Here is a 27,656-nt window from a genome sequence, read left to right on the forward strand (position 1 = left end):
AGAGGTGGGGGGGGGGGGGCTCAGCATAACCCTGCAGCTCGGGCTACTCACAATCTCAAGGCATGCATGCAGCATGGGATGATAAAATGTTATCTTCATGACACATTTGCTATAGAAAAGATATGAAATTGAAGGTCCTTAGAGGGGAATGTGCCAAACAGAAGGTCTGGGTTTGACAAGGAGAGAAACTGTGCCAGCTCCAGTCTGGTTGATACCAGCTGATGTGTCCTCCACAAGTCCAGAACACACCCAAGGGGATGTGGCATCAAAAAAAAAGAAAGAAAGAAAACTCTGTAGGGCTGTTGATATCATTGAGGATTTTGAAGGCATAGTTGTTGTACACTTTATTTACCTTAATCAGGTTTGTGAGATCAGGTAGAAAAGCTTTGAGCTCACTAAACAACCGTCCTCTGTTTTAGCATCCACTCTAAACATCCCTTAAAAGTAAATATTCAATCTGTTCTTTAGGAAACTGTAAAATTTGAATATTTCAAAAATATGTAATAATTATTCTGCATGTTTCCATGTGTCTGTCCTGGAAGACCTCCATCCTGGAGCAGAACTGACCTGGATGCTGGCTGACAGAGCCACCGAGGAACACCAATGTCCTTGCTGTGTTTCACTGCTGACAGATTCAGCACTGCAGAGCAGTCATGCAGTGACTCAGGCAGCCTCACATGCCTGGCCCATGACTTCCAGGTCAACATGGAGCTCCAGTCTGAACACACTGTCCACTGGGTCTGCTCTGATGTGGGACAACAGCTCTCAGGAGGAGGGAGGACACCTCCTCATTCAAGTGACAAAAACTTGATATTTTGAGGGTAAAAGCCAACTTTTAAAATGTGACAGAGTAGATTGCTTCAGTGCACTAACTGTTGTCTACGTGCCTTAACCTCTGAAGGGCCTAAGCTGTGCAGAACTAACGCGGACGTGACATGCAGCTCCCTAGTCTGACCAGAGGACCAAACCGCGCAGCTCTCCAACCTGTGGCTGCTCCTGTCTTTCCGAACCACAGCAAAGTGGAGGTGGGGGAAGCTGGCGGCAGCCTGCAGTAGAGGGGAGTCGGGAGAAAGAGCGCCAACAGCGACCACCATGACGGGGGATGCAGGAGGAGGATGCTCATACATGTGAGCGTGAGCGCGCCGCTTCAATTCACGGCAGCGCGCGCGGTTAGTATCAAAACACGCCGAGCATCAGCTAAAAGCAGCCGAAGCTATTTGCACTCACCTTTTGCCTTTTTCACCTGTCAAATCCTCACAAAGCCAGGAGCAGCAGAGCTGACTGAGCAGATCCTCGTTATCACAGGAGTCCAGAGCAGCCGCCGTTCTTCCTCTCCATCATGCTGCTCCGCTCGCTTCAGGAGAACATTTTGTTGAGAGAGCTCACAGGGAAAAGTTTCATTTGGCTCAGTGCCATGCTCTGCCTCCACGCCCGCTCCCTGGTGTGGCTGGATCAGCGTGGCTGGATCCTCGCTGCCCGCTCGCCTCAGCCTGGGATGCCCAAGATGGAGGCTCGCATGCACCTGTCATGTAACATGCGCAGTAGCGGCTGCACGGAGCTGGAGAGCGTCAGTTCCATCAGCACCGCGGACAGCCGCTGCCGCGCGCAGTATGTGACATCAAAGCCAGAGCTGTCGCGCACGTGATGGGGCAAACGCCTCAGCCTTTCTGGCTGTTGGTGTGTGCTTTGGAACAGCTGATGCGCGTGAACAGAAGGATAGAAGGAACATGGAGTGACGGCAAACATGGATGCTGCAAGGATTAGAGCGCGCACACGAGAGCCTCCATTCTGAATAGCACATATGTCTCACTTGCCTTCATTTATTAAACGGAGAAAGTCAATGAATGAACCAAAAATCAAATAAAAAAGGGGAAAATTCAACCTTTCATGGAAAATCAAGCTCAATTAAGAAACTGTCCAAATCTTTTCTGCTAAAGGACAACAGTGGCACAGGTGGTTGAGCGGGTCGTCCAATGATCGAAGGGTTGGCGGTTCGATCCCCGCTCCCACCAGCCAAAATGTCGTTGTGTCCTTGGGCAAGACACTTCACCCTCCTTGCCTCCAGTGTGGCTCCACTGGTGTGTGAATGTGCATGAATGATCCCGGTGATGGTCAGAGGGGCCGTAGGCGCGAAATGGCAGCCACGCCTCTGTCAGTCCGCCCCAGGGCAGCTGTGGCTACAACCGTAGCTTACCATCACCAAGTATGAATGAGGAGTGAATGAATAATGGACACACTGTAAGCGCTTTGAGTGTCTTGAAAAGCGCAGATAAATCCAATCCATTATTATTATTATTAAAGATTTTTACGCTAAGGAACCAAACCACTACAGACCAGTAGCCCTGACCTCCCACCTGATGAAGACCATGGAGAGGCTCATCCTCAGCCACCTTCGCTCAGTGGTCAGCACCGACGCTGTCATCTACCTGCTGCACCGGGCGTTGACTCATCTGGAGGACGCTGGAACCGCTGTGAGGGTCATGTTCTTTGACTTCTCCAGCGCCTTCAACACCATCCGGCCAGCTCTGCTGAGAGAGAAGCTGGAAGGGGCTGGAGTGGACGGACGACTGACTGCATGGACGACCGACTACCTCACCAACAGACCACAGTATGTGAGGCTACACAACTGTGTGTCGGAGGTGGTGGTCTCCAGCACTGGTGCTCCTCAGGGGACGGTGCTCTCACCGTTCCTCTTCACCCTCTATACCTCGGACTTTACATACAACACTGGCAGTTGTCACCTCCAGAAGTTCTCTGACGACTCGGCCATTGTCGGCTGTGTGTCGGGGGGGAACGAGCTGGAGTACAGGTCAGTCATCAAGGACTTTGTGGACTGGTGTGAACATAATCACCTATGCTTGAACACCAGTAAAACAAAGGAGATGGTGATTGATTTCCGGAGGAGAACACCACAATACACACCGGTGAGCATCCAGGGCTCGAACATTGAGGTAGTGGACAGTTTTAAGTACCTGGGTGTTCACCTCAACAAAAACTGGACTGGACTCAAAACACCGATGCCCTGTATAAGAAGGGCCAAAGTCGCCTCCACCTTCTGAGGAGACTGAGGTCCTTTGGAGTGTGCAGGCCTCTCTTAAGGACATTTTATGACTCTGTGGTAGCCTCTGTTATCCACTACGCCGTGGCCTGTTGGGGAGCAGGCAGCACAGACCGGGACAGGAAGAGACTGAACAAGCTGGTCAGGAGGGCCAGCTCTGTCCTGGGCTGCCCACTGGACTTTGTGGAGGAAGTGGGTGAAAGGAGGATGTTGACCAAGTTAACATCCATCATGGACAACACCTCTCACCCACTACATCAGACAGTGGAGGCACTGAACAGCTCCTTCAGTGGCAGACTGTTACACCCCCCATGCAGGAAGGAACGGTTCAGGAGGTCATTCATCCCAACAGCTGTAAGACTGTACAATGCCACAGTTTAAAAATGCATGTACAAACCGGTTTTTCATACATCCATAGCTCATCTGTATATTCTGTGTCTTTACTTTATTTATTTAATTTTATTATTAGGCATAACATGTGTTATGTTGTAATAGTGTACATAATTTATTACTTACTTACTTTTTACTTTTTTCTATTTTTGCACATTTTTTGTATTTGAATACTTGCACATTTGGGAACACCCCTCACTTTTCCACATTGCTGTCACTTTTCTTTTCTCTGCTCTTTGGAACTGCTGTGACAATTGAATTTCCCCAATGTGGGATCAATAAAGAATATCTATCTATCTATCTATCTATCTATCTAAATAGTTTCATCTATTGACTTGTGTTGGTGACTATAAGGAAGTTTGGAGAAACAAGACAAACCTCTAATTCATGTCACAAACAGGTGTAGAACCCACTCTGGTTGGTGACCGAATCCCACATGATTTGGCACAGAGCTGACATTTACACCCAAACAGATCTTCCAGCTGTCATGGGCACAAACCCCATACTCACATCTGCTGTTCATTACACACAAAAATAGATTTTTAGCCAAAGATACTCACTATCTACCAGATACTCACTGCCTTTTTTTTAAGTTACCTTTCTATTGGTTTTGCACTTCAGTGTGATTCATGTTCCCTGTTACACCTGGTTTGAGTTTCTGTTTACTCAACTGCTTCATGTCTTTGATATCCCTCCATCTTCATATCTTGTTGATATTTAGTTTGTCTGTGTTCATGGGAATGAGTAGAATATGAAAGGATTGTTTCAAAGAATAGCAACAGCGTGATCCTGTAACAGAGTGGCAACCTGTCCAGGGTGTGCCCTGCCTTCTTCCAACAGCAGCTGGCAAGAGTAGAACCAAGAAGGGGGCTCTGAAGATGTATGGATGTATGGATGGGGGGTGGGAGGATGGATGGATGGATGTATGGATGGATGGAGGGAGGGAGGGAGGGAGGGAGGGAGGGAGGGATGGATGGATGGATGGATGGAGGGATGGATGGAGGGATGGATGGATGGATGGACAGGACGTCTGGCCCGAGCCCCCTGCCTCGGACCCTGAGCCCGAGCTGCCAGCCGTTTGCTGGTCGGACAATCAATGCTGGACGGCGTGGCCTCCCGGCCACCCTCCGGACCCGCCTCGACCGACAGAGCGGCCTCCCAGTCGTCCCCCGGACCCGCCACGTCTGACTGCGCGGTCGTCCTCCCGACCCGTCTCACCAGACTATGTTGGCCCTTGGATTGCCCTTTCGGGCCACCTCCTCGAGGACTCTAGGAGGAACCTCGGTGCGGTTCCTGGGGGGGGGGGGGGGGGGGGGGGGGGGTTATGTTACCGTTTCTTTGCCCTTGTGGTTTGTTTCCTTTTTGTTCTGGCATGTTTTGAGTATAACTTCCTGTTTTATTTTGTAGGGTTTCCTGTTTCGTTTTTGTCACTGAGGCTGTGTCCGAATTACCGCCCTAACCCCTATATAGTGCACTATATAGTGCGTTCGCCATTTTGTAGTGCTGTCCGAATCTACAGTTCAAAAATCATGTGCACTAGAAATTTCCCAGAATTCTCTACGAAAAACCAGTGTGGATTGATGCTCACTCGATCGGCGAATATTGCCCAGAATGCACTGCGTTCATACCAGAATGCATTGCGTGTGACCCACAATACACTGCGTTTGAATTATTCGAAGATGGCGGACGGTTGCGCGAGAAAGAGGACTTAAAAATGTAAGTATATTTAAAAGTATCAAGTATCTGTTGTAAAATATATTTGTAAATACGTAAGATGATGTGTTTAATATGTTATATTCCTCAATCGACTATCTACATTGTTTTGAAGCTCATCAATTTCGGTAATGCTAAAGCTAACGCTACCGCGAATTAGCGCTGAATGCTAAAAACAAACGCTGTTGATATTACATAAAAAAATGAGTGAGTTCTAACCGTAGTAATAAGTTATTAACACATTTTTTAAATGTGTTTATATATGTAGGGATTGACGAGGATGAGGAAAATTTGATCCATCTGTGGATGGAGAAAGATAGCCTGTTTGTTATCAGGCAAGCTCGTGCCGGATGGGATAAGAGACACTTGATCAGATTTGTATTTATTTATCATTAAACTGTAATCGTTGTCATGTTGGGGTAAAGGTTGTTGTTGAAAGAGGAGAGGAGGAAAGAGCACGAAGGGACAGAGTGACAGGAGAGTCTGTTAAGCTTACCTGAGTTTAAAATATTGTTCACAAAATGTAACATCGTCGTTGTTTTTGCAATTTGTTTAATAAATGCAGGAACAAAAATGAATTATTTACATGTATTATTTAAATCTGAGCCATTTTTAACAATCTCAGAAGAATTTTCATATAAATATCAAATGTACATATTTACATTTTCGTTTTATATGTTAACATTTATTTTTATACATGTTAAGAATAATCCTGGTCTTCTAGAGTCATGTGTGTCACAGTTGGAGCTGAAAGGAATGCAGAGATCTGTCCTCGCAGACGGACGCCACTTTACCCGTCCTACTGGTTCCTGGTCCTACTGGTTCAACATCTGTGGCTCCCAGCAGTCCCCTTCTCTGATGCACAGATTGTGCAGAACTGAACTGCAGGCAATGATTTTCATTGCAAAGGTTGGTTTTACTTCCAGTGCCCCCAGAAATATTGCTCTCCTCCTCATCTGCCAAATGCTCTCTCTCCACCACAGAGCGTGCCTTGGCGTGGTGCTGGTTGTAACGGGCCTGAACCGCATTCCTCATGGGTTCCCTGTAGGGTGTCAGCAGCGTGATGGGATGAGCAATGCAGGGATACCCACCATCACCCAAAAGGATCTTTCAGGTGGGTAATGTTTGATTTACATAAATTGGGCTTTTACGTAGAACCTGTGAACTGTGGACTGATCCTTGATTCCCAACAAAAATATCTCTAAATTTGGCTTAGAGTCACATACGGCCTGCAGTTGAATGGAATAAAAAAGCTTCCTGTTAAAATAACAAGCTGCATTTTCTTTCAGGGCCTTTATTCTTATGTGGCAGCCATCAATGCTCCCCATGACCTTTTGGAAGGTGGAAGACCAAGCGAGCTGCTAAAATCCAGAGGCGACTTATGGTAGTTCATTCCCACTGGGAAGCTGGGTGACCCTGCTCATCAGCTGGAGGATGCGGTCTGCCGTCCTGTGGACAACATCGCTCACAGTGGACCGTGTCATGTCAAAGACTCTGGCTACCACACTGTAAGATGTGCCACACGCCAGCCAGAAAAGAAATACCAGGACCTCAGTCTCCTGTACCCCCCCCCAGAGTGTGAGGAACCCAAAACTGCTCCACCAGATGCTCAATGGTCCTGCGGGTCAACCGATCTGCAGGTCTGCCGGTCTGGTTTTGTGTCGGACTGACCGTCAGCGTGAAGGGCCACGACAGACACCTTTATGTTGGCAAAGCAGTAGAGACGTGGAAGACCCTGTAAAATAGAAAAATAATTATTTCATTGAGAAAATTAAATCTGATTTTTTTTTTGAATGTTTCATTTTATTCTGATGTCTTACATTTTAGTTTATGACGTATTTATAAATGCTGGAAAATCTCGTGTTTTTTTTTTTGCTGGGTTTTTGGATTTTTATATAAATATTTAAAAATTAAAGTATTTTTGTTTAAAACAAGTGATATGGATTGACTCTGAATAAAAAATACTAAACTTTGATCTCACAAGTGTTTCATGTAGTTAGACTATACAGTTCATAGTCCAGTGTTGAAAAAGAATGTTAAACTCTTACCCAGCAGACTGTGTAACCTTGAGCACAATTAGTAACAAATGCTTAAATTGAACTAATAAAAAACTTTAAGTTTAACTCACAAGTTGTTCATGTCTGGTCAGGGGGAATCCAGAGGAAATCTTCTGAGACGTCTGCTTCTCCTTGCCGTCCTGTGATGCTGCATATCTGCTCGTTTTTGGTTTGATCCCATGAAAAACGGTTGAATTATTGCCAGGAACATGGACAGATTCATATATAAAGCTATTTTCAGTAAGGTAGAAGAGAAAACTACAGAAAAAAAATGCCTCCTCGCAAGAGCCCGTAAATCTTTCAGCGGCACAAAAATAAATATTGCCATGGACTAATGACTTGAGGTTTTATTTATCAACAAATACATAAAATCTACACCAATGTGTTTGTAATTTTATTATTTATAAATCAGCCACGTTTTCCATGATCAGAACACAGCAGATTCATAAATAGTCTTCATAAAATGTTCATATTTATTATATTTTTACTTTGACAAATAGGTTTCATTCTCCGCGTTTAATAGAAGTAGTTCCCCTCCAGACCAGGTGGTGGCGGTAATGCGCCACTTTGTTTTCGTGCCAAGCGCCATTTGAAAACACCCGAAAGAGAAAACTAGTGAGCACGGGTGTCCGAATTGCTTTGAAAATTCAGAGAACTATATAGAGAACTATATAGTGCCGCACTATATAGGGTTTTAGTAGTTAGGGGTTAGGGCGGTAATTCGGACACAGCCTGAGTTTTACTTTGGTTCCCCATCCTTCCTGATTGTGTTCACCTGTGTCTCGTTTGTCTGTATGTATTTAAGTCTTGTCATTTCCTTCCTCCTGGGCTGGTCCATAGTATGTTAGTCTGCTCTCCCTGTTTCGAGTGTTTAGTGTTTCGAGTTTTGAGTTTCTAGCCTGCCGTCTGCAGTGGTTTTGGTTTTATGTCTTTAGTTTTGTTTATTAAAGCCCCCGTTCCCCTGCAACCTCCTGCCTCCTCTCCTTCTCTGCGCCTGGGTGCTTCCTCCCTTCTCCCCCGTAACACCATTTTGTGAACAGTGTCAAGTGTTTTGTTGCGTAGTGTGTTGTGTTTGCTGTCTGTTTATTGGTTTTGATAACAGAGTCTCCATCATGACCTCAAAGTGAGCTTTTGACTTGAAGGGTTGTGTATTTTGTACATTTAGCCTATATGTTTCAGAAAATGTGTTCTAGCAATTGGTAAAAATTGTGATATGTGTGTAAGAGTATGATAGTGTTTTTGTGTGTTTGTAAAGGACCATGATAGCACTTGTGTCAGAGTTTGGTAATGTTTGTGTGACATTTGTATTATGTGTCGTAGGGCCTCTCAAAATGTCCATCCCGTCCTGTTCTTGTCATAAGTTCTCTAGGAGCTCTTATAATGATGCCGTCCAATTCTGGTCCTGAGGAGTTCATGCTCTGCTTGTTCTCCAGCTACCCTGTATACTGCCAGGAGCAGTATACAGTATTTGTGCAGAAATTTCAAATGTTTTGATTGGCAAAAAAAATAAAGTCTAAAATCAGTCTTAGCATTCACCCAGTCATACTTGGAACAAAGTTTGGTGGAGTAAACTCCAGTCAATATAGCTGCAGATGTGCATGTTTCGCTTTTGCAGCCTTTAGACTCCCGTGGGTGACGTCAGAGATCATCAGTGTGTTGTACTCTGCTTCTGAGCCTGCACAGGACAGACTTACTGTGTGGAATTAGCATAACAAGTGTGGAAAGAATACATACTTTTTTTTCAAGATAAGACTGAAAACAGCTAAACTGAATTTCTCTGCTACTTTGATCCATAAACCATTCATCATTTTATCTCAAATAACTGAGGAGGCCTTTCCACATATTTTCCTGAAATGTAATCCCGATTGCATGCACAAATAAAGCAACAAAAAGATGAAAATTCACAGGTCATGGATTCCTGCTGTCCCTGAAGCATTCGTGTGACATGCAGGGGGGCGCCCTTCCAGAACTATGTCACACTAGATTGATGGGGTTTACTGTGAAAATCTGATATTTGGCATGGAAGCTCAATTTCCACAACCGTTTTCCCACAGAAGACACCCTGGAGATAACCAGTTCCACTTCCCTCTTTACTTTCTGTTGGCTTTCAGAAAAACTTTATGAAAAAAAATCTTACAATGACAAGTGAAATGACCTGAAGCAGCTTGAAGCACAAATTCTAAGAATTCTCAGAGTGAAATATTACAATGTAATAAAAAACATTTCAAAATGACAAATTTCTTATGCCTTCTTTCTCATTCATCTTCTCTCTTCAGGGGTTCCCAGAATGAATCCCCCTCCTCCATTTAAGCCTCTCCTCTGGATTCCCCTCCCTTACACCAACCACTCTTTTGTCTTTACTACATTGCATCTATGTGCAGATCCTGATGACCCTTAAAGTTAGATTTTTATCTCCTGAAAGCTAAAGCAGCGTAAAGTACGATGTGAACAGGCTGTCAGTGGGGTCTGAAACTGTGACCTCTGGAAGCGCTGCCTTTGCCCTCCAGGTCGGTGCAAACAACAGTCTGAGAGAAAAATACAAGCTCCAAAGGATGTCGCTCCACCAAGAAATGAAAAGAACATTGTTTCTTCACGGTGATCATATTTATGATCATGCCAAACAAAAGAAAGATTCACACATCATTCAAAGCCATCGTGTCCTCTGTCTGACCTCGAAGAAAGAAGCCAGACTGGGGCCAAGGCTCAGGTCAGCCATCTTTAAGTCTGCTGCTCTGCAGGACAGCAAGCTTCCAGATGAAAGGAGTCTATTCATCTAGGACTATTAAAAACCAAATAAACAACTAGACCAAGTCATTTGAAGCTTGATCCTCCAGTTGGCAGATGTTGAACCACGTAATCATAATGCAGGATGAAACCTTCACCAAAGGTGATTAACAAAAAAACAAATCAGAAAATGTTATCTTCTGATTCTGACATCATTCAAATGTAAACGAAGCCATTACAATTAATCATAATAAAAAATAAACAGTATTTGATACATTGAATCCCTTAAAAATGATCATTCATGATCTTTTTTGTGTTTGTTTTTCTCTGCTTGCTTTTTCAGTCAAAGTTGTTCTACTTGACATCAAGAGCAGCTTATATAGGGTCTCTTTGTAAGGTTTTTGCTCTTCAGGATTTTCTGTAAAGAATTGTTGACATAAGAAGTCTGATAAGTTTTGCCTGACAAGCTTCCATAGTTGGCTTGTTTCAGGTCATCTATTTTTTTCCTGCAGATTTAAAAAAAAAACTCGCCTAAACTTCAATCTCAGGTTTCAGGTTTCTAGCATCTTTTCTTCTATTTTATATGTAGAACGATTTGCTTCATGTAAATTTGTGACCCCTGTTAATCTCTCAACACTTTGCACACTGTATTCAGAGAAGGCACTGCATGTTCCTGCGAACCACATGATGATTTTATATGGCTGTTTAGTCAAAGATGCTCTGAAACTTGGTAATTATTACAGGTTTGTAGTTGGATGAGGAATCAAAATTAAGCGGGAACAACTTGGCTCTTGTATTTCTCAGTGAGGTCAGACAGAGGTCCTGAAATGTCTTCAGTATCCTTGCAGTCATGGAGGTTTTCTCACTGAAAATGAACAAAAAAGCTGAAATCTATATTTAAAAAACTGAAGCAGTTCCGTTTATTTGACAATCCTGTACCTTTTTTCACATGAAATAAACTGGTAACAGCTATGTCACGGGAACTCAATATTCTGCAAAACAACTTAGCTTCACACTTTATTTTATGTCCTTGGTGAGGCGAGCAGACCTGCTGCACCCTGGAGGAGGTCGTGAGTGAGCACAGTCTTATCAGCTGGTCTCTGATGAGTGTAGAGGTTGGACATCCTTTCCAGATGAACCAGTAAACTGCTACAGATTATCCACGCTTCAGTTCCACTCTGTGAAGAAAAAGTGTGCTTCAAAATAGAAAGCAAGGGATGAAGAGAAAGCTTTGGCCCTGCATGACTTTGAACAGAGTGAGCAGATCTGAACATGGACAGACGGATGAGTGACTCCATCATCAGACGACAAGTTTGATCCAGAAAACACTTTAAATCCCAAAATAAAATAAGCTTCCATTCAAGTTCAGTCTATAGCAGAGTCGTGACATTTTCCATGACTCCTCGGATCAGCTGAGGCCACCTCTGCAGGGTTCCACAAGGGGGCTCTGGTTTCAAGGCCAAGTACAGCTGGGGCAATTGCTCCTCAGGACTGCACACATGTCACCACTTAATATCAGGTCTGCGACCTCTGTTTGCTCAAAGCTTCAGGATCTGCCTGAAAAGAAAACAGGAACACTGTTGGCAGGACTTTAAAAAAATCTCTTTCATGTTCACAAACATCCATTCCATCATCACACACCCCAACAAAATGCAGAAAAATGGAATCTTGGTGCCTGAAGAATAGGAGATTTTAACTGATCTGGTGTTTTTCATTAACAGCTCTTCATGCAAAACAAACTCAAACATCCAAACTTCAAGCCTTTTGCAGACAGAATGTTTGTGCGTTGACCAGTCTCTGCTTGTCCTCTAAACTGATGGATGACGTTTTTTCCCTTCTTTTCCACAGTGTGCGCCTCTAACAGGCAGCGAGCCTAATGGGATTTAGCTGTGATCCGATGACTGTGAGCTCATGTTGTGTACATTTCCCTCTCCACTCAGTTGGGTGGACACTGAGCCCCTCTCCTGGTCGGCATGTCTCTGCATGAAAGCTGTGACCCACAAGGTTTACCTTGTTCCTAATTTCCTCTGTTTATTTGATGTCTTTGTATCAAAGCCTCCAGGTTTCACAGGACCACCGTGGAAGTAGTGATCAAATGTGGACAAGCAGACAAAATACCCAGCCTCTGCAGACAAACCTCATGGGGTGATTGAGAGTGTGTGTATTAGTGTTCATGTGTTGGTGTGTGTGGACACAGAGAGGGATTCCACATTGTGGAGTGCTGACATCTGCTGCAGGCCCTTGCAGGGCTGGAATGTGATACTCTCTTTTACACAAATGCTTTGGCCCAAGCACACAAAGCTTTCCCAATGCCCCTCTCCACAGGGGCAGCGCAATTATTAAATGACTACATCAAGGCTCCATCGCTTTCTTCAACCATTACCTTTGATTGAAACCACAAAAGCCTCCTTCATCCCTTTGTGCTGCAGAAAAAGCCTCTCCACACGTGCTCTGTGGTGGGGGTTCCTGAGCTCCGCGACGGGCTAAATTGCTGCAGCATTGCATCATGAGTCCGGCCGAATGGGTTCAATATGCAGCTCTCTGACTGCAGCACACTTGGCTGTGTACGGCAGGAGGACACGCTAATAGATCTGCCAAGGATGGGATGGGAGATGCGAGGAAGCATGTGCAACACCCCTGATGAGGCAGCGCACGGTGCAGCAGAGAAAGGAAATTGGGAACAGGAGGGAGGATTGTTCCGAACTGGTGTCTGCTTTGATAAGACAAATTGAGAAGCTCTTAAACATTTCATTCCCCTGAAACACTGCAGAGCACCAGAGCATGTCAGACATCTCTCTCAGCTCTCATTTCTCTTCCTGTAAAATTGAAAATATTTTTAATGGAAAGTTTCACTGGGATTCCTGCAGCTTGAGAAACTATGAATTATGCCATGTTTGAACTTTGAATCTATGGGAATAAACTGAAGACTGAGATAAAAGTGAGACAATTAGATCATTTCCCCACAAGAACACACTGCATTCCTCTCCACTCATCTCTTGTCTAATAAAACTGTCACTGGTTTGTGGACAAAGATGAATGTGTGATTAATAATTAGAAAGAACTTCACAGATTTCTGAACTAAATGTTAAACTTCAGCTGGAAGAGCCCCGAAAGGAACTTTGAGTTAACACAGCTTTTCCTCTGAGGAGGGAGGGCGGCACGCGCTCCATCACATCGGACAGCAAAGCAATGGTTAACATGTTGGGGAGTTTCCTCTACTTTATATGTGGCACCTGTTGCGCGTCTCCAGAGGGTGAGCCGCGTTCGCGCCACGACGTTTCAGCCCGTCTCTGGCTCCGGGTTCAGGCTCCAGTCCAGTCTGTAGTGGGTTTCTGGGCACAGACTGGATCAGGTTGCGGGACTCCATCGCTGTGTCTTAGTGCGTGAGCTCCGGCTCTAAAGCGTAAAGACATGCCAGGATTTATGGGACGGACAGAAGAACGCACTGTGGGCGCGCACGCAAACCAAAGTGCATGTTAGCGCTTGTAATGATCTGGTACCGTGGATAAAATGCGTGCGAAAGGGCGATTTTCCTTGTAATGCCAGGACTGAAAGTTTCAGAGCAAACTTCGTTCAGCCCCGAGTCTGAGCTTTGAACAGACAGAGGCAACAGGTGCGCGTGCACTGGCCAGAGGAGACTAGACAGTTGGAGACCGGGAGAGGATCTGTTCTCATTCATCGAGTTAAAATTTCACTTCTTACTGATGGACTAATGATTAAGATTATGCGAGTAGTGCGCAGCGTCTGTCCGCCCCAAATGTGGCCAAGCGCGCACTGGTGTCCTCCCAACCCCGCGTGCGTGTGCTGAGGCAAAGCCACCCGTCCGCAGCGCTGTGTGATCGCGAACTACAAGTCATCCAAATGAGCCTGTCATTAATACTCCTGCTCGCATCGCTTCTCCAACAGTATGGCGCGGGAGCTGAGTCCAGTCACGTCATCAAGTCTCACCTTCCAGGTGTGAAAGAGCTAAACGGTGAGTCTCTGCTGCGTTTTGTCTGCCAAGCTGCTGATGGGAAGTCAGAGAAGTTTAGTTCATTCTTTAGAAAACTTTAGGAATGGCTGCCACTTCGACCTGCTTTGGTTTAGACAGAAGTGGAAGATTGCCATTGAACTGACGCATGCGTGCGCGCGCGCGTTTTAAGAGGGGAAACCCTGTTGAAATTCCAGGTTCCTCAGGAAAAGTGATCCTTGTGATCATAGAAAGACTCCATTGATGCAGCATGCTCATTTTCTTTCACTCTGAACTGACAGTAATTCAACTTTTGTGTTTGTTTATCTGTTTTATGGTTTCACTTCAAACTCAGAGGACTTAGCCTATCAGAAACTTGATAAGTCAATCCTTACTCTGTTTGCCTCCTTGGAAATATGACAACTTCCCTTTTGTTGCTGCAGAGAGCACAGGACATAACCCCAAATGGAAAGGTTGATCGGGTCTTTTTTATGACACCTTTTCTGTCTTACTGTCAATTATCAGAGATTTCATTAAACTTTTATTTAAGTCAATGCACAGACATTAACTTTTATTGCTGAAGGTTGAAATAGATGAGCTCCGCTGTGTGTGCCACAGTTAAACTGAGTTTGGAAGAAGACACTCTGTCTTCATGGCTGATAAATCTCTCATCATTTATACTCAAAGAAATGAACTGTTATGAGGCAGGTTGCATTGATCACATGTAAGGAGAACCCCTGTTCTGGAGCTCAAACTGCTGGAATGATTGGTTCTGTGTCAAAAGTGACATAGAGTCTTTTTGAGTGATCATTCTGCATGAGGCCGTTTGGTCACAGTGTAAAACCTGTGAACCAGAAGCTTGATTTTCATGGTTTGGATAACTTTATTAAAGTGCAGTAAGTGTCCATCCACAGAAGCGGCGTGCCTCATGCTGCAGATGCAGCTTCCGTCAAACTGTACCGATGTGTTGGGTTTTCAGAAGTAGATGGTTTGATGGGCCTTATGAGGACGCGCAGTGATTCTTTTACAGAAACGGTCAGAGCCAGGAAATTAGAAGCTCCCCTCAGGATCTCCAGGTTTAGTCCTGATGACTGCATAAGGAAAACAGCTGGGAGGAGGGAGGGGTGAAAGGTTAAAGGAGGTGAAAGATGGATGGAGAAATGTTCACTTGTCAAAGAAGAACTGATGAAGGGATTCGCCCGGCTGTCAGGGGCAGGGCAGGCGGTCTGGAGTGTTTGACTGAGGCGTCTAGCGCTTGTCTTGCTAAAGCTTCAAGAGACAATTTGAAATCGATTGAGTGTGGGGAGGGAGCCAGACCTGTCTGGCATGTTTTGTAGTAGTTGTCTGCAGAGTTACGGTTCCCCAGCCGGATGAAACTTGGCAAGTTGCTGCTGATGACTTCATAAATATCAGAGAACCACCTCCCACTGAGAGCAAGAGCTGCACTCAAAACTATGAGATCAAATGATTTTGATCAAACTCAATACACATGTGTGAACTCTGAAATCTCCACTGCGTGTGCTCATAAATATCACATAGCTTTGCTGTGGCTTCCTGTCGCTCAGAGACAGACTTTAGAACAGCTTTGTTTGTGTTCATGTCTTTTGGACGCTTAAGTTGGTCTCCGACATGTTGGTCCCACACGAACCAGCTGGACTTCGAGAAGCTCTGAGTCAGACCTTCTGCTCAGGTCCAGAGTCAGAAGGAACATGTTGAAGCAGCGTTTCAGTGTTCTGCAGTTAGTCTGAAACGGTCTCCCAGATGAACTTCCACTCTGACAATGTTCAAATTCAGTCACTATGCAGCACTCTTCTCTCTCATTCATCTTCGTTTAACAACTTAGGATTTTTTGATATTTTTTATTATTGACCATTTTTGTCCATACAATTTTATTTCCTTTTCTATCTGTAGATTTCTTTGACCTGCCTCATATGGTATTTAAGTAAACCTGCTTCGCCCACCGGCATGCAGCTCTGCTGTGTCTCCTGCACCCTCACAGAAGAAAGGATCGAGATTCAGTGCACGCTGCTGAATCTGCGCTGAAGTCAGAGCAGATGTTCATCATCTGTGTCCAGGTGATGATATTACAGACTTTGTGTCCAGACTTAGACATGAACTGTGTGCACAATGCCACTGCTGGCTGACCCCCAGTGAAACAGGGTGTGCAGAGTTTTACAGGAATGCAACATGGAACCAAAATGCAGGAGATCAGGAATCAGTGGCTAAAAACTACTTTGTCAAAGGATACGGTAAGAAAGAGAAGGGGCCAAACTATAAAAACGGCAAAGAAAGATTTTCTTTATTGGCATTCTGTTATTTACTGATCTTAGAAAGAAAATTGCTGTACTCTGTTTTGGAAAATTGTAACTGCGCATCTCTGTAGCAAAGACTAATAACAGTTGTGTGTCTCTGGACTGCAGCTTAAAACTTGCAAACAGCATGTGTGAGGAACTTTCAGATTGTGACGTTTGCAGAAGGTTTAAATTCCCACTCTGATGAAAATGGTGTTTGTGGTGTTTTTAACATGTTCTTCTGGCTTTTTTCTTATGATGGAGGACATTTATAAATATATTCTTTAGCCTTTTAGAGTAAACAGTATGTATGTATATGATAATATGTTACCTTTGGCATAAAATAACAGTTTTTTAAATTAAATACTCTGTATTTTCCTGAGTTCTTTTCCAATCCGGAAGTAAGACGACTGGATCTCTGAGGCTCCGCCTTTCACTCTGTGTGGGCGTCGCCCATTTCCTGTCAACACAGTCGGCCTCAGCAGCGTGTCTGTTTCTCGCTCACAAAAACAAACAACATCTGAACCTTTGCAAAGATGAATGTGCATATTGTGCATAAAAAGGAAATCGTTTAGCTGATCAAAGCTAGCTCCCCAGAGAAAGTGGGTGTGTCTGTTAGCCTGGGGGCGGAGCTGGCAGCACACACTCTTCCTGGAAGGGGCTGTTCTTACAGGTGGACGTCAGCTCATGAGAACTGGCTTGTTTTCGTGGTTTGGGAGGGGCTGGTTAAATGAGTGAACGTTCAAAATACCCTTTTGGGATATCTTTTCGTCAGGAATGAACCAGTGACGTGCGGTGAGGTTGATGGCTGGTGAGGCACTGACTCCAGGGCTCCAGACTAACTTTTTTCACTAGGAGCACAGTGGCCCCTAACTGAAAATTTTAGGGGCGCAACCAGAAAATTTAGGGGCGCATACCGTAAATCAACATGCTAACCAAATCTACTAATTTCCACTGTATTACTAATAAATACTTTAATAATAGATGCAGAAATTACAATGTGCTGTTTCAAATTCAGTGTCACATTTTATTCTTCACTTTTGAAAATGCAACAAGAAGGTAAACTGACAGCACCATCGCTGTCATGACAGTACAAATAAGTAAAGAAAACGGATGGAAATTTATCTTTGTGACACCAAATAGGTGCAGCCAAGATGCACAATAAGTGTGTTTGAGATCACCCAGGTGAACTCAACGCTGCGCAGATCACCTGGTGTGAGACGTATATTTTTGTTTTTGCTCCAACATCAACTGTCAATCATCACAAAAATATCGCGAGAAAGGGGTGGGAGCAAGGGGCAAACCTACCCGGACACAGCTGGAAACTGAACTGACTGAAAGCTGCCCTACAGACTACAAAACAATGCATTATGGGACATGTGTCCTGATGGTTTTTGTAGTGGAGTGATTAATTAAAATAATTTAAAATACCAATTCATTAAAAAAGGCTACATACATCACAAAACATTAAAATAATCATAAAATATATAATAACACAGATCATACTAAGGGGGAGAAGAATATTAAAACTAAATTGAATGTTAAGGACAACTCCAATTTCCTGTTCTCCTTCAGTCTTGCTGCAGATTCGCTTTCATCTCACAGCCCCCCTGCCTGGTCTCCCCAACGATCCAGGCGAGGTGCCGGTTCATCTCAAACACGTCTATCGTTGCATTTTCCCCACATATTTTCAGTGTGTCTAAAACTAATGTTGTTTTTGCTCGAGCGTGTTTAAAGTTCAAGCCACGTTAGCTGTCAGCATGTAGGTGTGGGACATTTATTCTCCTCAGCTGACCCGACTCCCGCGGGACGGGAGCGGTGTGCTGCCGTAACAACTGCGCAGGACCGTTTTATGCGCCGCCGTAACCGTAATCAGAACCTAAACCTTCCTCCGGTTCTGTGCGGCCCAGAGAAAAGTTCAGCACGGACTGCATGTATGTAGAAAATTACGAGCGAATAAATACGTTCTAAAGGAAAGTAAGGAACTCCTAATGTGGTCCGGGGAGGGAGGGGGCTGTCAGGTGTCCTGCTTTTAAGCCCGGTCATTGTCACGCCCCCAAGAGTCATACCCCACTGTGATTGGTTGGTCAGCTCCGCGCACGACAATGAAAAAGTGTCATTCATACAAACTGGCGGGCTGCAGTAACATTAAACCTTCATATTAAGGCGGGGACCGCAAAATATCATCTTGGGGGCCGCAAATAGCTCGCGGGCCGCGAGTTTGAGACCCCTGCTGTACACTCTGGCACTGGTACACCAGCCGCAGGTCGGAAGAACGAATCAATAGTTCGCTTACCCATAGTTCAGACGCACATATCAGGTTGTGATATTTGTCTCAGTTTCCTTCCCACAGATGTTTACGCGCACTCGATTATCTCTAGGCCCCGCCCCCTCCACGCATTTTAGCCACTCACAGTGGCTTTCCCTATTCTTCTCACACGCAGTGGCCGCCTCACAGACAGGTATCACGCGAGAGTGTACGTGCTCGCGTTTCATGAGTATGTGCGCGAGTGTGTGTGCCTGCCTGCGTGCGTGTGCGCTTGCGTCTCATTGATTATTTCAGTGATCATTGACGTGCCCCTTCCACGTTTAATGTATAAAAAATACGAAGGGTGGGGGAGGCAAATTTACTGGTCGCGCATGTGCGACTGGATGTAAAATTCGGTCGCACACTGTCAAATTTTGGTCGCAAAATGCGACCAGTTGCTCGCAGTCTGGAGCCCTGGACTCCTTTTGAGTCAGACTTACAATTGCATGAACTGAATATTTCAGCATTCATCCAACAGCAGCTAGCGGCTTATAAAATACAAACAAGAGCATATACAGAGAATATATCTTTTCTAGACATGGATAGAACACTCTCCTTGTGTATAAATTATTCATAGGTACTGTAAACAAATTAAAGTATACAGATGTGTTCAGCACACATTTGACCCTCAGGAACTATTGGTGGTATTTTTCCAACTTCAAATTCTGGTGCTTTAATCAGTGTTATCAAATATTGTCTGTGAAAATGATCATCAAAATAAAATAAATCATTTTACTTACATTTTTTCCACTTACTTCAATGTTATTTAAAAACAAACAAACATTGAAAAACGTGTTTGGCCTTACTTTTTGAGTCCATGTGTTGATCCTTCTCCACAAAAATCTCTATGATCTGTTAGAAAAGTCTCCCTTATTTTTCTTTAGTTTATATGAGTTTCTCCCTCTCAATGGAGAAAGACGTATTTAGTCTGCTTCTACGGCAGCAGTGTAGCTACAAAGCAGCTATCAGCTCACGTCTCACGTCTGCTCCCTGCTGGTGAGGCTTGCCTCACCTAAAGCCTTTTCTGCCGGCCTACAGCAGTGTTTTCACCACACGTCTCTGTTAACATGAGGCACAGCGCTCCCGAGCCTCACCCAGAGTTTCCGCTCCGTCTGTGATCGCGCAACATTCAAATTCGGCAATTTTAACCTCAGAAACTGTGGAAAACATATTGAGTTGACTGAAAATGTATATTTAACACAGATCAGTTGAAAATAACATTTACTTAATTTACCTTTTTCTATTTTATCACGATTATGACAGGTGAGGCTGTGCCTCACTTGCCTCACCTGACCACACGTCACTGGAATGAACATTATAATGAACTTAAAAGTTAAAAAAATTGATTTGGCATGGTATAGGCCCTTTAAGATTAAAACTGTATTTGTAAGTATTTCTTTATTTAAACTGAGGGGAATCAGGAGCAGATGAGAAAATGCTGTTTGAAAAAGATTGTCACAGTAATGTAGAAATTACGCTGGGCGGGCCACAAGCTCCCTGCTCTGCTCCATTCTGATGGATCCACTTGTAGACAAATGGATCCATGAATGTCTTTGTTTTCCTGATCTCAGCTGTAACCTGGATCTAAACTGTACAGCTGGAGAGATCTGATATTGCTCGCTGTTTTGTTGTACAGCTAATGTTAGGTTGGGGGTGTGAAGGGCTGTAATTATACCCATCCCAGAAAAAGATGCAAGTTTTTCATGATTGAAAATAGCATCATCTTAATAAAATGACCACTGGGACCGCTTTTACAATACTTTAAAGATGGCTGGAATGGGACTTTAAAGCTTTGTTGTTTAAATCTGTATTTTCTCCAAATTTGCAGCTTAAGAAACATTTTTCTCTCAGTAACAAAGCCCACATCAAAAGCTCTAAAGTATTTCCTCTGAGAGATATTAAGGTAAAATCTTTATTGTCATTGTACCTGGATGAACACGACCAATACAGTAACTTTTTAAGAAAGATTGTCTTAACTTGTGACTTTACCGGCATTCTTCATTCAGTTTATGATATCACTCTGTTGGTCTCATCAGGTGGGATGCTGGTTACACCCCGGTCATATCACCTCTCCTCCACAGAGCCACACTCTGGAAAACAACCATGCGCTCACGCAATTAAACATCCCATGCTGTCTGACATGCATGAGTAATGGTGAAAAACGCTGCACAAAGCCACAAGCCCAATTCTGCTTTCAAAGACAAAACAAAAGCTCCCTCCTAGAGGAACTTTGATTACAAATACTTAATTCTCTGAATTCTTCAGTATCTGATACTTCAGTTACCATAACAATGCACAGTCCAACTGCAAACAGGTCTGCAACAGGTTCTGTGACTGGGTCCACCTAAACTTGAGAGCTGAAGCAGAGACATTGTAGAACCAGTCGGCTCTGTTGGTCCAAAGTCATAAGTAGATTTTCATGCAGATTACTGTGAAATCTACAGGAGCATGGTGGTCTTCTGTTTTAGTTGCTTTGATGTTTCTTCTCCCTGGTGTTTAACACAGAATAAGAGTTTTTGTAATATGTCTGATTGCTAGCTCCAATGAGTTATGTAGGCCAAAGTCGCTTTGCTAGCTTGTTATGTACGCAAAGCTGGACGCCTTATTGGATAGGTCGAGATGCCGGCTCACTGCAGAGTTGGCACATCGGCGCTGTGGACTGAAGTGCTCACTGCACCCTCTTTCCCATCCATGGGAACGGCCCATATACAACAAGTGCAAAAGGTCTGCTGTGATGTCGCCTACCAACCCAACCCAATTATAAACAGGGGCAGAGGAGTCTTAACACTTTGTGTAAATCTTAGTCTGTGTGTAGATTTGAATAAAATCACAACCATTTATCAGGCATGCATTGTAGGGTTGTGCCGATGGACGGTGACTGACATCCCGATGGAGAGACCACCATCGTGATGCCACGCCCCCGCCACGTTGCGCGTCGACACCATAAGCCGCGGTTACATGTACAAAATATCTTGATGGGATCAATGGTCGGATTAGAATCCAACCGTGTACATGGTTCCAGAAAAATGTTTTCAGAATATAAAAACGTTCACTAAGGTCACACTTTCCGTCGGAATAAATCATTCGCACATGCGCAGTAGGGTTTGAAAAACGGAAGGATATAAACTCCGCCGAGCGGCTTTTTTTTTTTTCAAACTTTATTGTATGTAACAATTCAATACAAAACAATGTTAAACAGCGCCGAGCGGCTATATACATTGACATGTCAGCTCGGTAAAATACGAGATGATCTTCTAAACGTGCTTTTAATAATGTTACGGTTATTATGAACCACCTGTTCGCTCATCATTTGAATTTTAATCCGTGTGGTCAGTGCTTTTTCTGAACGAAGCCAGGATTAGCAGTATGCTAACACGGGCTAACAACATTAGCTTTGGGTGGTGCTGCTTGCTGGCTGCACGTAAACATGTAAGAATAACATCAGCCTTTATTTAGTCGGGACACGACTGGAAACACAAATCCGCGTGATTGTTTGAATGTTTTTTAAGGACTGAGCGACATTTCTGCTTGAAGCTCAAACCGCTGTGTGTACTGACGATCCGAGCTGTGCTCAGACACACACTTTTAGACCCAATTCTGAGTTCGGTTGCTTGTACCCCTAGAGCTGCGGGACGGATCGCAGTCTTAAATCTCACACACATACCGCTCATGTACCCCCCCCCCCCCCCCCCTTCCCATCAAACACAAAGCTGCAAGTCGGAGCGGACTACTTCTTTTCTATTTTGTTTGTTACTTTTTTTGTTAAAGTCACTTCCCTCAGTTTATACTGGATCATCGCGGATTGGGAAATAAAATGAAAAAAGCAAAAAAACGAATAGCAGTTATATAAGAACGAAAAATGTAAAAAATACCCCCCCCCCCCCCCCCCCCCCCCCCCCGACGATGTCATCGTCCATCCCGATGGTTGACAGCAAACATCGTCAACGGCCAATTTAAGGGACATCGCCCAACCCTAATGCATTGTTTTTCCTATATAATGATGTATTTATTTATAGAAAAGGTTGAAATGTCGTTCATCTGTTTTATTTTGTTCAAAAACATTAATACCAAGACCTGGGTCTTATTTTTAAGATGATCAGAGTCATTTGTCTTTTTAAAATCTGAACAAAATTAAGCATTTTATGGTCATTTTACTGTATCTGCTAAGCCGCGTCTCATTGTTGAAGGACCTTTTCAATATGGCGTCGCTCTTTACAAATCTTGGACAATGGTAACAGGCTAGCATAGCGTGTCAAGCAACATAACTCATTGGTTACTTCTGTCGGTGTCTTATCCTGTTTTTATTCCTGTTCTGTCCTTCACATTGCGGGCTTCAGTAATAATCCTGGAGTTTGATGTGACGACAGGATGTGGATGAATGGCAGAGCAGGCGGCTTGAGTACAGACAGCAGATACAAACCAGTCAGAGAAATTCACATAAGCAGCCTCACCACACAGACTCTGAGTGTCTCTGCTTATGTGAACAAGTCTTTTCTGAATAGTAATCGTAATGTGAAAAGCACATTACTCATTTTCAATTGTAAAGGAAATACATTTTATTTATGGAATATTTGTCACATCAAACATAAAACTTTAAAAAGTGTATCGTTTCCGGATCATAATAAACGCCGAAGAGGGTATAAAGTGAAATTATTGTTCTCATTAAAGCAAATGGACCTTTATATAGAGTTACAATTTACCTTGCCTTAATATTTATTACGTAATGGACTTTTTAGCCTTGGCTCATTATGCCGTGATGATTTTCTTAATCTTTAGGCATTCAGTTGCTGCTTTAACTTTGTGATCACAGCTTCCAAATCCTTCAGTTCATCTGGGAAACCTTTTCATTTCACCTCCCAGTGTTCAGTGTTTTCTCTTTCCTTTACCCCTTAAAAGGCAGTGTTTTCATCCCCATCCAGCCCATCTATCACAGTCAGAAATCCAGCTGCAGATATTTGTAGGAGGTCAGGATTACCTTTGATATCCCAACACATCAGCCTCTAAGAGCTGCAGGAGGAAGGCATGCGCCCCGCCAGAGCTGCCAGTGATCACAGAGTCCGCTGTTGTCCTGGAGATTAGGAGATTACGGGAAAGACTGGGGTTACAAAGGTCATGGGGAACATGTGCAGAGCACCACATCTGCATATGTGGAGGACAGACGTGTATTATGCATTCATTGGATCATGATGCAAGCAGTCATTTAGAAACACAGGATTAAAGGAGCAAAGTTTGAACAGATATTTACATAAATGGGCAACTGACCACCTCTCTTTCAAAACCAAAACAGGAGATGAAACAGAAAAAGACGTTCAGAGTTCAAATGTAAAAACATAGTTCTTAAGATTTCATGCTGAGTGGAAGTTGTAAAAAAAAAAAAAAAATTAAACTATTGTTGGAAAACTACTCCAACAAATCAGAGAACATGTTTGCCATGCTGATAACTGTTGCCATCATCTGCCCTTGACTGGGTTTTCTTCAGACATGGATTGGAGTCATTGTGTCAAAGTTTCAGCGTTTTTCACAAACCTGCAAATACTCTGCTTTGACAAAATGTTTATCTTCAGGAGGATTGGTAAATTCCTCTAGTTTTTCACATCTAAATGGAGTCAAACCTAAATCCATTTTTTGATACAACCTTAAAGTCGGTTCAGGCCAAAGATGCTAAATCATAAAGGTTGAAGGCTCTCATTCCAGCCGCAGCTGCCATTCTCAATTTCACAATGTTATCTTGGGTGATTTCTTTTTCAGCTCTTTCTTTGGGTTTAAATTTGAAATAACGCTGAGGCTCCTTAACCCGTGGAGCACAAAAACCGGCCTGCCTCGTAATCTCTGCTCCCTCTCACACAGGTCAGATGTTTTCTGAACCTGCTGCTCACAGAGAGCTTGAATAGATGACTGCAAAGCTGAGCAGTTAATCATTGTGGTGGGCAGCTCTGCAGCCGGAATGGCCGGTGAATTAAAACCATAAAAGAAAATGGCCTGAATGTTCAGTGAACTCAGCAGGAAGCAAAAGGTCAGCAGTTCCACCAACATGATGAAGGTTCTTTGTGAGATCCTGCATCAAGTTCACCAATTCTCAGAAAATAGTTGGTGACCAAAATTTAACATGAAAAGATGAGTATTTACTGCAGAGATTGGTGTTCCCTATCTTGATCTAATCTTAGAATAAAAATGGTGGAACCAATCTGTCAGTCTAAAACAAGCTGTGAAGTCAAGACATGTCTAGGTGAAGCTGATCAGAGGCTGAATGCAGGGAAGAGGTGGATAAATGGATGCTCATAGAAATAAACTTTTCAAAAACATTCAAGCATTTTACAAACCAGAAAAGAAATAAACCACCAGAATTAGATTTCCTTTTTTGATTTGAACTGTGGTTGGATCAATGGGACATTTCTGCTTTCTGACAGGTTAGCTGGATGCCATCACATGTCTGCATTCGATGGAATATGGTGTGTAGTGCCAATCAAATGTTGTATTGATTGGCAGGTGGGTGGACTTCATTTTGCCCTATTGACCTGTTCAGATTCTGTAGATTCAGAACAAACTGGTCAATTTACCTTTCCCTCTTCAAGATTCTTTTACACTGTACATGTGTATGGTTCCGTTAGGTCCCGCCCTCAAACTCACTTCCTGGTTTTGCCATTTGAGTATACTGCTGCTCGGTACTGGGTGGAAGTATTTCCTCAACTCTGTAATAAAACAGTTGAATTATCAAGTCAACGCTTATAATTTGAGTCCACTCATCAAACCTGATGTAATGAGGGAGCTTAAATCAATAAGCAAAATAAATTTTGTTTTTCAAAAGATAATGGTTTTGGTTAATTTTATTTTAACTTCTTTTTTCTTTTCGTATTGCAAGTGGTTGGATGTCGTCAGCTATATTAAGTTTTCTTATTAGTGTTCCAACTGTGTTTACATATATAAAGCTGTTGTTCTGCAGCAAACAAAAGAATGTTGGACATCTTTTCTTTATTTCTTGTCTTTAGGAAAAGTTTAGTTGAATCATTGAGCAGGTTTGCCTCCTTGAAGGAGGAACTGGATGAATGTTTTTAGGTGCTTTGGCAGAATGCTTCAGGTAGCCTCAGCATGAGTCCCTGCTGCAGAGCCCGGCAGTGAAGGATTGAATGCAACAACAAATGGAGTGATTAAAAGTGGAGTCCATGCCTCTCAGTCTCCCAGAGCGGACTTTCAGGAAGAGCATCAAGATCGTAACACTCTAAACAAGCTGTAAGGAGTGTAATTGATAACCTTGACTCTGATGAGCTGAGCAAAGTGCTGAACTCCATTGAGAGCAGGCTCTGGCTGTGCCAAATCGAAGACATCTGTCAAAGTAAGTTTGTCAATCAGTGACAGTGAGCTTTAGCCGCTCACATTTCTAAATGCGCTCACTTATTTCTGCTGTTTGCTCTGACAGATTTCTGATGTGAGCTAAAACATCCTTTTCCTGCCTCTGTCGTCAGGAGCTGAGGAACCTGTAGAGATGGTTGGTATGAGGAGTGGCTGAGGTTCAAACTGAGCTGCACAACAGAGAAGAAAACAAGTGACTTTGTGCAGGGCAGGATTGTAGGTTGAAGGCAGAGTAGATTCAGGTCTTTTATGTTGTTTACATCAATTTTGTCCCAGATTAGAACAATGCCTTTCCAATGTTCTTTTGTCTCATTTTGGTGAGCCTCAATTGTAGCTTCAGTTTCCTGTTCTGCTGTTGGTGGGGCACCCAGCGGTGTTCTGCATGCTTTGGTTGTAACTAGTGGCCTCCAGCACTAACAGAGGCAGTCCTTCCCAGCAGACCGTCACTCAATGTTTTGACTCTTTTCTCTAAACTTTAGTGACGGTTGTGTGTGGAAATCAGAAATGCAGACAGAGGTATTCATCACAGTTGATCTGGTCTTTCTAAAATAGAAGCTGTTGTTAGTCAAAAATGTGCAGGGGGTTGTGAAAGAGAACTCTGCCAGGTCTCCTCAGACTTCACAGAGAGCTCAGATGTCCTGTAAACACTACTTTTGTTAAAGTGGACTGAAGCTTTGGCAGGGACTTAACCCTTGGCATGTCTGCAGCATTTGACAGATGTCATCAACTTCTAACAGAGCTATTTTTGTGAGTCCTGTAATGTAATGACTCTTAGAGCTCAGTGGGTTGTGAGGGGTGCGTAGGGGCGGCAGCACCTGCTGAGTAGGGCTGGGAATCACTGGGTACTTACGATACGATACAATTTGCAATACATTGATCACGATAACGATACTATCACGATATGGCGATAATGTGATAAACAATATATATCATCTCTAACAACTCACGATATATCAAACTTTAAGAAAGAAGAACCTGAAAAACAGTTTTTTGGAAAATATTGCCCCATTTATTTTTTAGTTTTTAAACACAACGATAATGAACAACCTGTGTCCTATTTGGTGTAATGAATAACAGACTTTTGTTTAACATTGCTGAAATCAGTGGATACTCTGTCTTTGACAAACAATGACAATTTTCATTTGGAAACATCCGTAAAATTCGGTTTAAACAATAGTGAACATGAAAAGCAGTGCCTTCATTTAGTACAAAATTGCTGTAAACAGGATAAAAAATGAATCGCTAAAGTCAAGTATCTTCCAGGCACATTGGTATTTACTTTTGAAAAACAAAACCATAGCCATTGCTTAATTTAAAAAAAGAGATGTGAATCAGATATTAATTCTGTGAACAAATTATAGTGTCTTTGTTAAAACTAAATGACACCATTTAGTGCAAATGTGGTGGAAACAAAAATAAAATTCTCCCAGAAAAAAAAAAATCAAGTAGCTAGGAACTTTCCTTTAAGTTATTTATGACATAAAATGCTCTCCAAATAAATGAACAGTGATAAAATCCATGAACTTGAAGAGCATCTAAAAGTAAACATTTTTGTGAACAAAACCTTTGGGGAAAAGCTGCATGTGATGTATATTTATATGTTATGTTTTTCTTGAGAACCACAGGCTTTTTATCGTCAAGACGCCGCTCATGTACCGCTGCTTTGAGGAGGAGGGGGGTCTAAGGGCAGGGATGCAGGAATCAATGTTTCAGTATTTCTTAGAGGGAATGTCAAAGCGTGGCTCTAATGCATTCAATAAAAACCCAAATCTCTCGTTCTCCACCTCGGACGGAGCCCCTTGTACATTAAACAGCAATC

The 27,656-nt window shown here is 43.3% G+C and overlaps 2 protein-coding genes and 2 long non-coding RNA genes across 4 annotated transcripts in view; 2 read left to right on the forward strand and 2 right to left on the reverse strand.

Moving 5' to 3' along the window:
- The window catches only part of glrbb (glycine receptor, beta b), a 61,024-nt gene extending 59,306 nt beyond the window's left edge, over positions 1–1,718 (reverse strand). The window contains exon 1 of the mRNA XM_004086476.5: positions 1,228–1,718. The gene's annotated coding sequence lies outside the window, so the exon portion shown is untranslated. The remainder of the gene's footprint in view (positions 1–1,227) is intronic.
- A 4,226-nt stretch (positions 1,719–5,944) lies between these two features.
- On the forward strand, positions 5,945–6,576 carry LOC144994822 (uncharacterized). Its single transcript, XR_013658469.1, has 3 exons — positions 5,945–6,070; positions 6,145–6,275; positions 6,451–6,576. It is a non-coding gene; the product is annotated as an uncharacterized LOC144994822 (long non-coding RNA).
- A 2,718-nt stretch (positions 6,577–9,294) lies between these two features.
- On the reverse strand, positions 9,295–13,314 carry LOC144994823 (uncharacterized). Its single transcript, XR_013658470.1, has 2 exons — positions 13,176–13,314; positions 9,295–11,499 (listed from the first exon to the last, which is right to left on the reverse strand). It is a non-coding gene; the product is annotated as an uncharacterized LOC144994823 (long non-coding RNA).
- The window catches only part of pdgfc (platelet derived growth factor c), a 62,728-nt gene continuing 47,507 nt past the window's right edge, over positions 12,436–27,656 (forward strand). Inside the window, exon 1 of the mRNA XM_011473137.4 lies at positions 12,436–13,915. Within this exon, the coding sequence (XP_011471439.1) occupies positions 13,804–13,915 (112 nt within the window). The 5' untranslated portion in view covers positions 12,436–13,803. The remainder of the gene's footprint in view (positions 13,916–27,656) is intronic.

This window comes from Oryzias latipes, chromosome 10 (genome assembly GCF_053564925.1).
Source record: "Oryzias latipes strain Hd-rR chromosome 10, Olatipes_Hd-rR_3.1".
Classification (NCBI taxonomy): domain Eukaryota; kingdom Metazoa; phylum Chordata; class Actinopteri; order Beloniformes; family Adrianichthyidae; genus Oryzias; species Oryzias latipes.